The sequence below is a fragment of the Lobosporangium transversale genome (assembly GCF_002105155.1).
Source record: "Lobosporangium transversale strain NRRL 3116 chromosome Unknown BCR41scaffold_86, whole genome shotgun sequence".
Classification (NCBI taxonomy): Eukaryota; Fungi; Mortierellomycota; class Mortierellomycetes; order Mortierellales; family Mortierellaceae; genus Lobosporangium; species Lobosporangium transversale.
The window spans coordinates 22,393-37,619 of record NW_019029064.1 but is presented as its reverse complement, the minus strand read 5'-3'; the positions used below and the strand labels follow the sequence as shown (position 1 = coordinate 37,619).

The 15,227-nt window shown below is 41.3% G+C and overlaps 3 protein-coding genes and 1 non-coding gene across 4 annotated transcripts; 1 reads left to right on the top strand and 3 right to left on the bottom strand.

Moving 5' to 3' along the window:
* Positions 1-61: 61 nt before the first annotated feature.
* Positions 62-1,785, bottom strand: BCR41DRAFT_402369 (pseudouridine synthase; the record flags this gene model as incomplete). The annotated part of the gene is made up of 5 exons (XM_022029303.1): positions 62-186; positions 286-379; positions 510-752; positions 853-1,037; positions 1,131-1,785. 5 exons carry the CDS (start codon positions 1,783-1,785, stop codon positions 62-64), a joined length of 1,302 nt encoding a protein of 433 aa, XP_021875311.1.
* A 572-nt stretch (positions 1,786-2,357) lies between these two features.
* Positions 2,358-2,999, bottom strand: BCR41DRAFT_285490 (hypothetical protein; the record flags this gene model as incomplete). Its single annotated transcript, XM_022020273.1, has 2 exons — positions 2,358-2,764; positions 2,873-2,999. Coding segments are annotated over 2 exons (534 nt in total), but the record flags the coding sequence as incomplete, so codon positions are not given.
* A 2,681-nt stretch (positions 3,000-5,680) lies between these two features.
* Positions 5,681-5,754, bottom strand: BCR41DRAFT_t161. The gene has a single exon. It is a non-coding gene; the product is annotated as a tRNA-Asn (tRNA).
* A 6,526-nt stretch (positions 5,755-12,280) lies between these two features.
* Positions 12,281-14,098, top strand: BCR41DRAFT_375926 (hypothetical protein; the record flags this gene model as incomplete). The annotated part of the gene is made up of 2 exons (XM_022026992.1): positions 12,281-13,763; positions 13,863-14,098. The coding sequence occupies 2 exons, from the start codon at positions 12,281-12,283 to the stop codon at positions 14,096-14,098; spliced, it is 1,719 nt and encodes a 572-aa protein (XP_021875309.1).
* Positions 14,099-15,227: the final 1,129 nt, after the last annotated feature.

The following is a 15,227-nucleotide window of genomic DNA, read 5'->3' as shown; positions in this document are numbered from 1 at the left end:
ACTCTATTTCAGAAATGTAATAAATAATAATGAGGTTTGAAAACTCGGTTCTGTAGTGCAACTACTCATCTGAGGCAGTATCTACCTTGAGGGTGATCTCCTCTAAATGTAAGTAAATTCGTAATGGCGATTTACTCTCTGTCCGACCTATGGTCAAAGTATACTTGCGGTCTCCGAGTATGGGGGCTAAATATTTGTGGAAAGGGTATGAAGCAGTGAATAAATGAACACTATCCGACAGCTGCAAGACTAGGGATATGAGGCCCAGCGCTACGCAGTCCTTACCCCGCATCAGCTCTGCACAATGGATGCGGAGCTGGTGCTTACGGCCTGTCTGTGGATATAGCTCAAGCAGAGCCCAGTGTAGATTCTGCTCCACCTTTGATCATTTATACGATATATTTTTTATATACAATGGTTAAAACCTAATTGCTGAGTATGATACCTGGTTGGTACAATATCGCAGACAATAATTTTAAACAAAATAGCGTCGTTATGAGGTTCCTCACCCCGCAGGAGCGTTGATCTAATATCCGAAAGTCAGTTTTTGACGGCCAAGTGGCTGTAATCCTTGGTTTGATATCGCCTTGGTCGTCGATGCTTGAGCGCATATGAATAGTTTGGTTGTTTCCCTGCTCGATTAGGACCATGTCACCTCCCATGGTCATCAGACCGTTTGTGCCGCGCCAGGCACCCATTGATTCTAGGCTTGATAACGTCAGCGGCTGGCGAGACTCAATGATGGCCAAATACTACACATACATTGATAAACAAATTTGAAGGCTCGATACCCTCTTTAGCAAGAAAAAATGATAAAATATAATAAATAAATAAAACCTGTTTGATATAAACCTTTTTCCGGATATTCCACGTGGTGCCTTGACCGCTAGCAGCTTCGAGCCTTGCGCTTCCTTCATGAAAGCGTTTAGCCAGATCCTGTGCCACTCTTCGTGTTCTGGCTAGAACTAAGAGTCCTGAAGTTGTCTTGTCTAGCCTGTGAACAAGTCGTGGCTTCTCAGAGAAGTCATATTGAAGGACTAACTCAGAGGAAAGACAGGATGGATGACTAACTATTTAGAGTCTTTACTCAATCCTATTTTACACGAGCAGTATTTGAACGCAAGAGTTACCTGAAAGGGAGCTGTCAATAGAACTTGCTACCCCTGTCCCTCCTTGTACAGCAATGCCTGCAGGTTTATTTAAAACAATGATTCGTTCGTCCATATATACTATCCAGGCTCGAAGCGGTAAAGCGTCCAATGGTCTCTGTCTTGTTTGTTTATTGACAGCTGAATGAGAAGGATCGATGTCAGCTGGTTCTGAAGCAGACTTTGGAGTAAAATCATTCAAAGCAGCTCTAATGAGCCATATTTGCCCTGTCTCCGTTCTTGTCTTGACAGAAGTAATGGCTTTTGTTTTGATGGAAACATTATTAAAACCCTCTTGATATTCCAATAGCCTGATCTGTCTCTTCCGGAGCCACTTGTAAATCAGACTATGTGGCACCTCGATAGACCCATCATCACCATTTCTTCCGAAGCGGTATTTGAGAAATCGATCCAAACGCATTCCAGATTCATCGTCCGACACTTTCAATTCCTTGATCACAACACGCTTCAGTGACACTGCTGTGGAAGGGGAGGAAGGTGATGGCGATGGCGATGGCAAGCCAGAGGAAGCTTTGGAGCTAACGTAGGCAAGACGATGTAAACTTAGTGGAAACACATCGTTAATCCAGCTCCTCGGCAGCCACAAGAATAAACTAATGGCGACTCTGCATGGCATGTCAAGCAAAAATTGTGTTATGTGAATCTCTCATCCTTCATGCACTTTCCAAAATGCATTTCTATCCAGTCACCAACGGACTAAGAGACGCGACGCGTAAAAGTAAGGTGTACATTTTTTTGACTAGTTAAATCTGCGATTTTCTTTCCTCTTCGTGTTCAGGGACCAAAGTATAATGGTCACTGTCCATCTGGAAGGGATAGACGCACCTATGCGACGCACGTCATTTTGTATTATGAGGACCAGAATCCAGTGAGTACGGATGAGTAACAGGCGTGTAAATACTCACTGAATCTTGTGTGCATAAATATACCTTTAAGTGATCACGTTGTATTTGAACTAAAACTATCCCCAGAGCTTGTCAAACGCGTTGCATAAGCATCTTTATTTCACTACACCTGCTGGTATGGAGGCTGTGTGCGATGTGACTGTGGTTGATGACTCTTTGGTACAAAAGAGTTTTTATGATTATGGTACTGGAAGCATGCGCCAACAATCATCATACCCAGTGTTCCTGCCAGCATTCCATAGACCTTTCCAGTCACCTGATATCCACCAAGTAATGCAGAATGATTTCCAGATAAAAAGGCTGTAAACGCTTCTTGGAAACCTGTATGAATGAAATTATCCAAGCCTACAAAGAATGACCCGGATCCTACAATAGCTGTGCCCAAGATGACGATATGCCTGTCAAGGAAGAAAGTTAAGGCGACACCGACTATGACGCAACAGACGATAAAAACTGTGCGACCTGTGCCATCCGAGATGAGGCCAGAGGATGCCCAGGAGAGGATAAAGATTGCAGAGTAAAACCCAGCCACACCGCCAACTGCAGCAAACCCTATGCGCCAGAAGAACATGAAGATACAACCACCGATCATCCCTACAGCAGCAGAAACACCAACGTAGACCCACTCTGCATTGGGGCCGTAACCTTGTGAGGGCTCTAAATTCTTTAATGCGATCCAAGCAAGCGTGGCTTTTTTTTTTTACAAAAAGAAAAAAAAGTGTTAAAACCATTTGCTTCTCCAGTTCGAGCGACAACTACCTCTCTAACACAACAGATTCTGGCTGGGTTTGAGCATACCAAAGACATAGAATCCGGCAAGAGACAATGTGAGTTTGAAGAACTTGTTTCCAAAGAATGCAAACAGGAAGCCAGCCACCATTAAGACGATGCCGACTATTGTGGAACTAACTGTGATGCGGTACCCATCTATATGAGGGAAGCAAAGACGAAATGAAAGATTAAAAGGCTGTGCTTCTGCACTTTTTTTATGTTTCTTGGCATTTTTCCACACTCTCATCTTAATGGCTGTTTTGGCTATCAATTCTGGTCAGGCAAGTAGTAGCAAAAAAATTAGAAAAGAATAACGGAAATACTTACTGTCAGATTTGCCATCAATATCTGGGATTGTTGCATTAACTGATAATGGGTCTGCATTGACAGTAGATGCAAAAAAGCATACTAAGAAGACAAAAAAGGCCATAGAGCGAACCCAAGGAGTGGATCTCATCATTGTAAGCAAATTAGGATTAATGGGTATGAATGTAAGTAAAGCTACTAATGGGTCCCCCTTTATAGAATTGGAACGATCCTTCTTATTTTTATTTTTTGATATTAATTAAAAGGAATAGGATGAAGGAAAGAAGTAGAGAAGCAAGAGAAGGAAGAATGAGTAGATTGGTTAAAGATTGGAGGATATTTGCTATTTTCTATTTTTTTTCCTCGTGAAGAGCATATTTATGAATAGACATTAGCAGACCGAAAGGGTTTAAGGCTGTTGAGCCCAGCTTTCTTTGGAGCGAAGTCTAGTTGATTAAAGCTTTTTTAATCAATTGCATTTTGTGCAGGATATCTACATGGCTCTTTATAAAAGTTGTATGCGACGGATATTTCCCATGTAATAGAAGTCTAATCTTCCATACCCATCATTCAGAGCATGTTGTTCACTTTGTGCGCGTCAAAAGTGTATGAATGTTAGAAGATGGCTCTCAATTCTAAATGCTACAGAAAATAAATTATGGTCTAAAACTATGGCAATAAACTACATTACACACTAAAAAACAACAAGCACCGCCGCCACATCTTCTACAAATGATACATGCTTCGTGTCTAACATATTTAGCACAAACGCACATTTTGAAACAACCATGGCATAGAAACGCCCTGATGATGTTAATACGCTCCTCCAAATCCTGCCATAAATACACGTAAGGGGGAATGCGACATCCCCTCTGTCTTTTCTTCCAGACACCTTCCATCCACTAATCAATAACTTTTATTTAGAAACCGCTGTAGCTATGCAGGTTTGTATGTGTGTTTTTTTTAGCCGTTCGAGGTCATAATATTACAGCTGGTTTAAATTGCAGATCATATATGTATATATATATAATATACTTTCCTGCTCAAAATGAAAGGAATCGAAAGATGAAAGGTAGTGAAGGAGGGTAAAGACTGACTAGCTTGCATTATAATTGTTAGTCTGCTGTACTTCTCAACGCAACTATTGACGGTATGCAAAAGACAACGCTTTGTTCTGAAAAGTGTGAGCGACTTTAATCCAGATATAAGGTACAGTGTTACATTATCTATATTCATTACCGCCGTAAGTTATGATTGCAACCCCTGTATATTGCCTGTGCTTATAGCCATATTTGAAGCAACACACCGTATCCCCATGAAACTTTACTATCTTATTTTAGTAAGAAATAGGTAACCAAAAGTTGAGTACGTGAGGATATCCATTTTTTGTCAGTAAGAGAATTGATTAACACCGTCCTATGCGGAATAAAGACATGAATATCTATTATCAACGAGTGCGCGTATTGTAGAATATGTAACATGTGCTTTTCATAGCATAGTAGGCTCGTTTAACTTAATAAGTACATTAAATTGCTGCATATCCAAAAAAAAAAAAAAAAAAAGTTTTAGACCAAATTGTTCAACTCAGCATGATTTCTGTCCATCGTTGGATTATTCGGTGAGCATGGAGAGTTTCACATTGTCAAAGTTGGAGAACGTGGATTTCGTGGTAGAACAACCCATAGTGAATCCCATTTAACTAGGATTAATCTATTTGGCAGCCCAGTTGCCAAATAACATTCATTATTTACTTGGCAGCCTATCCAGCGTTATTTGGCCTCTAACTATTTTTTTTTTTTTTTTTTTTCATTCCTAGGAACCGTATATGTTTATAACGCTCATACTTCAAATTAATAAAGCTCCCGTCTTCTACGTCATAGTTATGTGTAGTGACATTGTCTTCAAGTAGGTCGCTCATACAGTTTTGGAGGTGCCATTTGGAGATCAATGCCTATGAGAGGTTTTCGCTCGGAGCAAACGCGTCTCACCTGCTACCTAGACGTCTTCAATAAATCATTCCCTAACCGTGTACATTGAAGGCTGTTTTGTGAAGATGTCATCGCCGCTGCCCTTAGTACCTCCGGCGGCATTAGCTGTGCAAGGTAATGTATCCACAGAACGCTGCTTGTTTTACCACTGATGTTATGACCCTGTTATCAAAAAAAAAAAAAAAAAAAAAAAAGTCTGTATTTGGCAGCCCAGCTGCCACCCAAGAGTGCGAAGTTAAGTGGCAGCCCCCAGAAGTAGGCTGCCAAATAGAGGCAAAAATTACTATATTTGGTATGGGCTGCCAAATAGATTAATCCATTTAACTAAGCTTCCAAATACCATGATTAACATCAGGATTAGGAGGAATTTAATCTTTGTATTTTGCATTTTGAGACTTTCCTTCGGCGACTGCTGCCTATTTTTTTGTCTAAGAACCAAGCATGTTGCTAAAATATCGAAAGGTTCAGAGCTGAAGCTCTATCCAAGCGAAGAGCCTACTTAATGAACTACATTTAATGGCACAAAAACAACAAAATTTTCCGCTCCTGGGTGGGCTTGAACCACCAACCTCCTGATTAACAGTCAGACGCGCTAACCAATTGCGCCACAAGAGCTCCTTAAAGGAGCTGAAAAATCACTATCTTAAGAACTGGGGGTTTATACTGAGATGCCCTTAAAAACCGCAGCGAGACGCAAATACATAGAACACACTGAAGTGTTGTACCAAGATAAAGGTAAAATAGCCCAATGGCTGAGTAGTATACTCGTCAGGGCACCCTCCTGTCTAGCCCAGGGGCCGGGTTCGAGTCCTGGTTAAGGCACATAAAGTGAAGCAAACATGTGCCAGGTCAGGGATTTGCTTGAGTTTTTATACTTTCTCTCCGAGACAGCCTAGTGTTCTCCGCTAAGGCTAAGATCGTGGGTGCACTACCCTAAGTCGCCTGGCTGGCCACACGTCTTAGTTATATATTCCACCCCCCAGCCGAACCAGCGGTACATCTGGCAGCACATCCCCCCATCCACCCACTTGACTAGGACAGCGATGATCACAAAGTTTGACGGAGTCCAAAGTAGAAATTTCAGACCAATTCCGCAAGATTTGGGTCCACATGCCAGTGGATTTGATCGAATAGAAAAAAAATTAAAAGTCGTCCTTAGCTAGAGTCGGCACGCCAGCCTCCGCGGCTTTTCACGGGCGCAACAGGCCACATCGGAAGGATGGACTTCGAGTACCGATCACGGTGTACATTGGTAGAGAAAAACATGGATACGAATTGGCTCTTCACAGCCATCCCGTGCGAACTTTGAGAGTTTCGCTTGTTTCATAGTTGAGGGCGATATCATTACTTTAGAGCGAGATTATGAAATAAAATTCCTCACCTGTGTGGGTTCTTGTTAACACGAAAAAAGGGTCCCCAGGAGAACAAGGAATCTACTCAACATGACCCTGAGGGTCCTTGTTATCAAAAAAAAAAAAAAAAAAAAAAAAAGGAATCTACTCAATGCTGACGTGATTTATGAACAGGATGTTGTACTGTGCCAGTACAGCGTTGCGGCTTCGGTCAATTATTGGATACTGCTTTATTTGCGATCCCAGTAATGGGGCAGCCCATTTGTAGAGTTAACACCTTAAAAAATTCTACATGACCTCGTGAATCCTCGTTATCAAAAAAGAAAAAAAAAAAAAAAAGCTGCATGGTATGCTGCCTATCCTAAATGCCATGCAAGCTAGACAACCTCTTCTTTATCCAGATCGAGTTTGCTGTGTCTGTGAGGCTGAAGGCGAAGATAACAGCCATGTATGGGCTTGTAGAGCCCTTGGTGAGATCTACAGTAACATTTAGGGAACGATTCCTTTCCTGTAACAGTATGTTTTCGAGGCTAAACACAGTGATGAGCTGTGGCAATAGCCGCGCGGCACCCGAAGGGCTTACCGAAGGAACGTAACTAGACTTATGGCGACTGTAAAGTGACCTTCTTCGGAGGATGGGGCACCAAGTACACTCTGGGCTAGATAGTTCTTCAGTTTTATAGCGCTGTTCGTTTAGAGAGACAACTTGTTATAAAAAAAATCTAATCATACCTTTTTCGTGGTCATAAGAGCGTGTACCATACACTGATAATAAATCCTATGCGGTAAGCGGCGGTTAAACCGTGAGAAGGTTGTGAACGTTACTAGACTAAAAGTGGTTTACTTTGGTAGATGGGGCATCGGGCATACTTTGGACTAGATAATTGTTTGGCTAGAGACATGTCGCTATAAAAATATAACAAGGTTCCTTAACCTAGCCTTCTGGTAAAGCTTCCATGATTTTGGATACAGCGACCCAGCCGTTTGTGCAGTAAGGTATTTATTCTCTATAGTTTCTGAGGATTTTTTGTTAATAGAGTGTAGAAATAGATCCCATTACTCTAATGGTTCTTTTTTAAAAAAAAAAAAAAAAAAAAAAAAGAAAAAAGTTAAGCTTCCATGATTTACCGCCAAGAGGCTGCTGCTGGCCAGTACTTAGGAACCGCTATCGAGCATTATTATAGGCATGGCCCTCCAAGTTGCAAGTCTCGCTTTGGTACTTAGCCACTATGTCAGAGTATCCAGCTTTGTGCTACGCCTGAATTTCGACAATTTAAGGTTCTGTTGCGCCATCATTTTGATTTTTTTTAAGTCTATAAAAGCATAGACTTGATAACACTTACTGGTGGGCGAATTCGCTGGAAGTTAATCATGTGAATAAACAGAATTGCATAAAGTTGGATGTATGCATTAAGTTCTCAGTCTTTTTTTTATTTTTATTTTTTTTAAACGATTGCTAAAAGACTCATAAAATATGAAAAATGGTGGCTAATTTGCAAGGGATCTAGGGCCATGAAGTGGACGCCACTCATAGTGAGTATCCGCCACAGCTTAACAAGCCGTTTTTACACCATTTGATTGCTGGACTGATGTCTGCTTTTGTCTCCACAGAACCAGGCGAGCTATTGTCGAGCGCGTGTCAGATAGTCAGATATATGATTTTTGACTATTGTATCATGACATAATGGTCCATCGATTGATCAGACTCATTGAGTTTCTATGAGAAGGGTGATGGTTGTTATCTGTGGGTTCATCATGGTATCTTACTCTACAATTCACGATTCCAATCATATCATAGGGTTTGCACTAGGGACCAAAATCAATTCAAGTTAAGGAGAGCTTATGTTCGGATGATTCATTTACAATCGCTTTAACCTGTATCGCTGTCATCAGAAGAGCTTAATCCGACCAGCTCGCATACCAGGCTCTACATGTACAAAAACGGAGTCTCATTTCCATACAACTATAGTTCGCATGAACCAATCATCCAATTATACTTGGCTATATTCTTTGATTCTCTTTGTAGGGATGAATTTAAATATGCCAATGTTGTCTTCTATATCCTGGCATTGCGATAAAAGGTCGCTGAAAAAATATGATTGAGACACGCCATTGAATATGCTTACCAGGGATAATTTCATTGTGCAGCACAATCTATTCTGATCTAGTCAATAAAGGAGGTCAGATTGTCCTTTGCCTCATCATGATTGTGGAGGTTGCAACGAGTAGACTAGAGGTTGACGACATGCAAAGGTGGTGATGTTTGCAAACATGGTCTCAAACTTTTTTTTTTTACTAATTTTAAGCTGACACGCGTATAACAACACCAGTCTTACCAAAAAAAAAAAAAAAAAAAAAAAAAAAAAAAATTGTTGGTGAAAGAGAGTTGTACCATAGCTCAATTGGTTCAGTAGAACGATGAAAGTATATAGATATTATACATGGATGGTGCAGCATTGTTGAGCAAAGACACATTCACACACTTTTTATTGTCTTATCCGACGGCCTGGGTATCTAACTTAATTTCCAATGAGAAATCGAGAAAAAAGTCAGCAGCGGGCTCATTTCATTTAATGGAACCATGGTGTGGTGCCCATACATATACTTCAAACCTTATTGCTGTGTGGGTCACTGCTTTGCGCCGTGGTTCGATTTTTATTTTTTTATTTTATTTTGACAATGTATATATATATATATATGTACACTTTCTACGTTTGAGACGCGGTTGAAGCGGTTGCCTTTGATTTGTAGAGAAGACGATTTGTTCCCAACTATGGTTCTTGGTGCTCATTGTCTCCACGATCAGGAAGGTTCATGCAGAAATTTATGTTGACGACAATAAAGTGTCATTTTAAAATATTTGCTGCATCATTATGATTCGCCATTATCATTCCAGCCATGACAATGAGCTGCATATGAAAAAACCAAGGATGTAATTTTTTATTTTGCATGAACACTAACTACAGGCTTTCTTAGAAAAGGGAAAAAAAAAAAAAAATAGATTCACCATCCTCCACGGTCAGTGCGTCTTATGCAATGCCAGCAGTTTCTTGGCAGTCATAACGTTTTTATTGAATTTTATTTTACTTTTCCGGTCTTTCTGTGATGTGTGTGATACGTGGATGGGCAAAAAGAGAAGTACAAACAACAAGGGTTCGGTTGGAGGGGCTGTTGGTTGAACAGCCACCAACCAAAGTGTATATTTAAATCAAAATAGATTCTTGGTATTTGGTGATTTAGTTTGGATAAAAATAAATCATCTGCGGCGTACACAACAAAAACTTTAAATAAATCCCTTTTTGTGATAGTTTATCCTACACCGCCTTGGCTTGCGATGCAATGCATACTTAAATTATGTACAAACCAGTATATATATCGCTGCATGTGTATATTATTTATTTGCTTGGTTTTTTTGGTTTTTTTGTTTTGTTTTTTTTTTTTTTGCTCTCATTTCTCATTTCTCAACATTTGCTCTTTTTGCTTTACTTGCCTGCTTGTCTCTTCAAGGCTTCACGCTTGAACTTTTTTAACTTTGAAAGTGAGCACCCCTCCATCGATTCAATCAGTGCCACATTCACGTTCACATTCACATTTGCCTTTCATTCAATTCTCATTCTCATTCTCATTCTCATATTCTCATTCTCTCTTCTCTTTTTCTTTTCTTTTCTTCTTTTCTTTACGGTCCTCCCTTCCTTTTCTCCTCCCTTATACCAGGGCTTCCCCCTTTCTTTCTTTTTTTTTTTTTTTTTTATTCTTTTTTCTTTTTTTAATCTGTATTAGTTCTTTTTTATTCTGTTCTGACTATAGAAACGACATTCTCACTCCTCTCTTACGACTCAGACATACATTCTTTCATTCTTAATCTCTGCATCTTTCTCTTTATCCTTTTTTTTTTTTTTTTGTTACGACTTCATACATCTTTAATTCATCTCTTCATATCCCTAGTCAGAACAAAATACCATCACTCAAAAGCAACGAAATACGAAGCACCGGCAGATAATTCCCTAATATTAGTATAATATAATACGCACAGATGATTAACATGGCATCCTCACTACATAATGCTCTCTGCTGTTGGGCATCTTCACAACAGAGTCCTGTTGATGACCCACCCACATCCCCAGACACGCCATGCAGCGCTCACCCCACAGTATGCACCTGTGCTAGCAGTAACACCATTAGTAATGAAAAAGGGAATAACGTCAACAGCTGCAAAGAATACCCTGCGCCTTTCTTTGTAGCAACAGTCCAGCCTCATAACCACTGCTGCCACACTCGACAACGTAAGTCAAACATTTCAAACAATCACCCTTTGTGTGGGGCTTTATTTAAAAATACAAAACGCTTGACCACATTAATACATAATGCTCAGAGCTGAAAAAAAAAAATAAAAAAAAAAAAAAAAAAAAAAAATCAAGACAATGAGCACATCCATCTCCAACGAAAGCCAGTGGGCAGTGGCTCAGTATCTGATTTTGGAGAGTGTCTAACAATAGACATCAGATTGAGAATGCAAAAATGCCAATTGATTTGACACCTCTCTTCGCCACCTATTCCTCTCCTGCCATTGATTATATGGAATGAATATTCATCAGAATCTATTATGATTCACTTGGATGCATGGAATCTTTTTTTTTTTTTTTTATATATCCTTCTTTTTTCTTTCTTTCCTTGTATACATCTACTCGGATAATCTGAGTATATATTTGAGTATGAATGACAAACTAATCTTCTGCTTCTCTCTTTTTCTATTTTGACAAATTAATTTTCCCGCCTAAAAAAAAAAAAAAAACCTGTTAATTCATATTCCGCTTGAACCTTGCCTTTACTTTGCATGCAATACTTTGCTTATTATGTTTGTTGCTTGCACTGATCCAAATGCATGTCTGTCCTTGCATGCAGCCCATGCATCTGACGAAAAGCATCACTCTCGTTTCCGTTCCTCGCGTTGTGGCAAGACTGATAGGAAGAGGATGTTTTCTGCTGTGCCTGGCTTGACTGCACCTGCTCGTACATGGCCTCGTTCTGGTCATATCAAGGAGATGCTTGCCAAGAAGACCATGGCTCCCTCTGCTCTGGACGTAATTTCACCTTACCCTCCATCTTCATACAACCATCATTACAATCACTACACATCACCCGGAAAGTCGCCCTCAAAGCGATTCTCTCTACAAAAGTATTACTATGGTAGGAATACCATGATCGCTTCTACTGCTAGGATGACATTTTCGAGAACACCCTCTCCTACTCCCCCTCCTTTCCCTGTCTCTATGCCATCAACAGCATCACCAGTATCATCACCATCACCATCATCCTCGCCATCGTCGTCACCATCATCGTCACCATCATCGTCACCATCGCCACCATCGTCACCATTGTCATTGTCTTCACCCATATTATTGCCTTCATCATTGTCACCATTAATGTCGCATTTCAACCCAGAAACTTTATTGCAGTCTTCTTCACTATCCTCTCCACACGTTTCCGTGCCCGTTTCACCATTCACGTCCGCATCCACCACGATCCTAGAGAACACTGCATCTAAATCAGGATGGGAGGGAATCTTTGCGACATCAGCCACACCGTCTACCCTTTCACCTTTGCATCAACAAGGATCTAATGCGGGTTCATTATCGATCCTTACGCAAAGTAACCTTCTCCAGAAACGCGACAGCACCACCACCACAGACTACCATACTATTGATACCCCTGCCCCTCTACTCTCTTCATCCGAACAGGCTGGCATCACAAAGATTGCGAAAGGGTCGCCACCCAGACTGATGACAATCATGGCTACCCCCACAACTTCCGCATCCCCTGCATTGCCTCAACCATACTGCTTTAATGATAGTGGTGTTATTTCCTCGCCTCCAAGATCGGATGCGGTGCCTTTTCCAGCCTCCAGCATCTCACCAGCAGAACTGGCACGGCTTGTGGAGCAGTCCAATCAAGGCTTTGCCTGTGCTGGCTCACGGTGGCCCTTGATTTTGGACCTTAGGCCTCACCCAGACTTTTATCCTGTTTCTATTCAACATTCCATTAACATTAATCTCCCTACTTTGCTAATGAGAAGGTACAGACGTGGAGGCGCCATCTCATCGTTTGCACTAGAGTCTTTTATCACCATGCCTGCAGACAAAGACGTTTATGAGCAAATTCAAGGAAGCTGGCGTGCAGACGATTTGTCATCATCTGAGCCTCACGATGTTGTTGTGTTGGACCAGGAGATGAAGGCGGGCGACGAGGCATACGGTCGATCTGCGACTGCTGCATGGACATTACTGAATGTGTTGGAGCGTGGTGGAGCAAACAACTGTTTCGGTGAAGTACCAATACGTCTTTGGTACCTCGAGGGCGGGTTTGATGCGTTCCAAGCATGGGATGCAAGTGAAAAGTATCTGGTACGCCCGGAATCGAGCATGTTCCCATCCCGTCCAAACCTAAACTACGAGAATAGCCAAGACGTAGAGATGAGCTTGGCAGCACCTGCTACAAAGCCTTCACTGTCCATCGATACGTCTGTTTCGTTTGCACCGAAGAAACCGCAAGCGCGCCGAGAGAGCTTGTTTTCCCTCAATACAAAGTCATTGCAGCGCCCAGCAAGCGCCTTGCAGCCTTTAGTTATCCCAAATGCCAACAATACTCTGACTGATGATCAGCATCAGCAGCAACAGTGTTCAAAGGGAGGCTGGCTCACAGTCCCAACGACTATCCCATCTTGTGCTCCTTCACCTACCATGTCCATGGTTAGCAACCATTCGATGGAGATGTCACACTCTGCCTCTACAGAACATAGCGCTGACTGGTCAGCCGGCTCTAGCGCAATTAATGGTTCCGGCCACTTTTCACAGTCGATTCCTGGCTTCAATCTGACATTAAACACAAAACGCTCGGTTCCTTCACTGGCAACACTCAACTTGACCGGTATCCGTGAAGACAATCAAGAGCAATCCCAGGCTGAAGGCTTGTCAAGTTCATTGTCTATGCCTCGAGGAAGGTGTATAGAACAGGACGATGAAGACTTGGATAATGGAGAGCAAGAAATCTCATGTATCTTACCAAATTTTTTGTACCTTGGACCCGAAATTCTTCACCAGTCGCAAGTGGATGAATTGGACCGATTGGGTGTGAAGCGTGTACTAAATATGGCTACTGAATGCGAGGATCAACTGGTTGCTAACCGAGAAGGGATGGAGTATCACAAGATTGGGGTCTATGACCATATTGATGCGGATGTTAGTGCAGGACTCATGCAAGCTGTTGATATCATTGGTAAGCATATTGTTTTTTGTTTTTTATATTTATATTATTTATACCAATGCGTTCATTGTATTAATATTACTCTATTTGTATTTGCTTTATCCAATATAGCTTCCTCAGCAGACGCGCCTATTTATGTACATTGCAAGGCTGGCAAGTCGCGATCAGTAACGGCGACTATTGCCTACCTGATCACACAGCTGCACTGGCCCCTGAATAAGGCATACCAACATGTTTTGGCTCGTCGTCCATGCATGTGTCCCAACATAGGATTCGTTACAGAGTTAATGCGTATTGAAGAACGGACCCTTGGAGCTGACAAGGCCACTGGATTATATGGAAAATGAAAACTTTCATCTCTGAATTTGTCTCATGATTTTATGAAACTCAACACTGCGCCACAGCAAAAAAAAAAAAAAAAAAAAACCGCCAAGTATATGACATTATGAATATGAACACAAGGCACTCTTTAATCGATATCAGCAAAGAAACAAAAGAAAATTGATGACTACATCCGACGATCATGATTGTTTTTAATCCCTAGCGCACGGCAGCAGATATATAAAAAAAAGACATGAACAAACACTAGATAGCACAATAGAACAATAATAACTAATGATGTACGAGTATAATGATGGTTAATTATCATAATAAACTATTCAAAAAAAAAAAGCACGTGCCATGCAGAATAAGGTTTTTTCATAAAAGGGGTTGCCAAGGTGCCCACAAGGTCAGTAAACTGTAGTGTGACAAAAGTAGGGAAAGGGGAGTTGAAGCCTTGTTTGCATGAATGCAGCTTTTCTCTTTGTCATTCATTTCATTCACATTTTAATTGTTATTGTCTTTTTTTTTTTTTAACGAGTTTACCTCTATATTTCATCAAGTACCAGCCGACTACCATGTTGCTAAGGAAACACATTTATACAGGCAAGTTTGGTTCGGGTTCATTTTTCCTTTAAGGAATCTATGCTTGGGAAATAACTAAAGCATCCCGGATCCCGGATCCCTGTTCACGCTTTAGATGTTCAACCAGGATCATGGGAGCAAGCTGCTACTGCCAATATCAACGTCGAGAGCACAAAGTACTCCAAAGTCCGAGTTGTTCAAAATATACCCAACGGCCTCACTCAGGACCCGAGCCAGCACCACGACCAAGGCGAGCAGAGCAGTTATTCCCAACAGCCATTGGCACCATCAATGGTTCAGCACCATCACTCAGTATCTGATTCTGCAACTAGAAAACAGCCCTTATCTATCGTATCAGAGCGAGTATCAGAAGTTGCTAACTCTTCACTTCACGCATTAAAGTCCAAAGCCTCTGTTTCCTCCATCTCTTCAGTATCATCGATAGGCTCCAATATAACAGCACAGACGTTCATGTCCACACAATCCTTCGTCACTGTTACAGAGGAACACATGCGGTCTACGACGCAGGAGTCAACATCTGGTTTATCTGTAGCTTCAGGTCCTCGAATT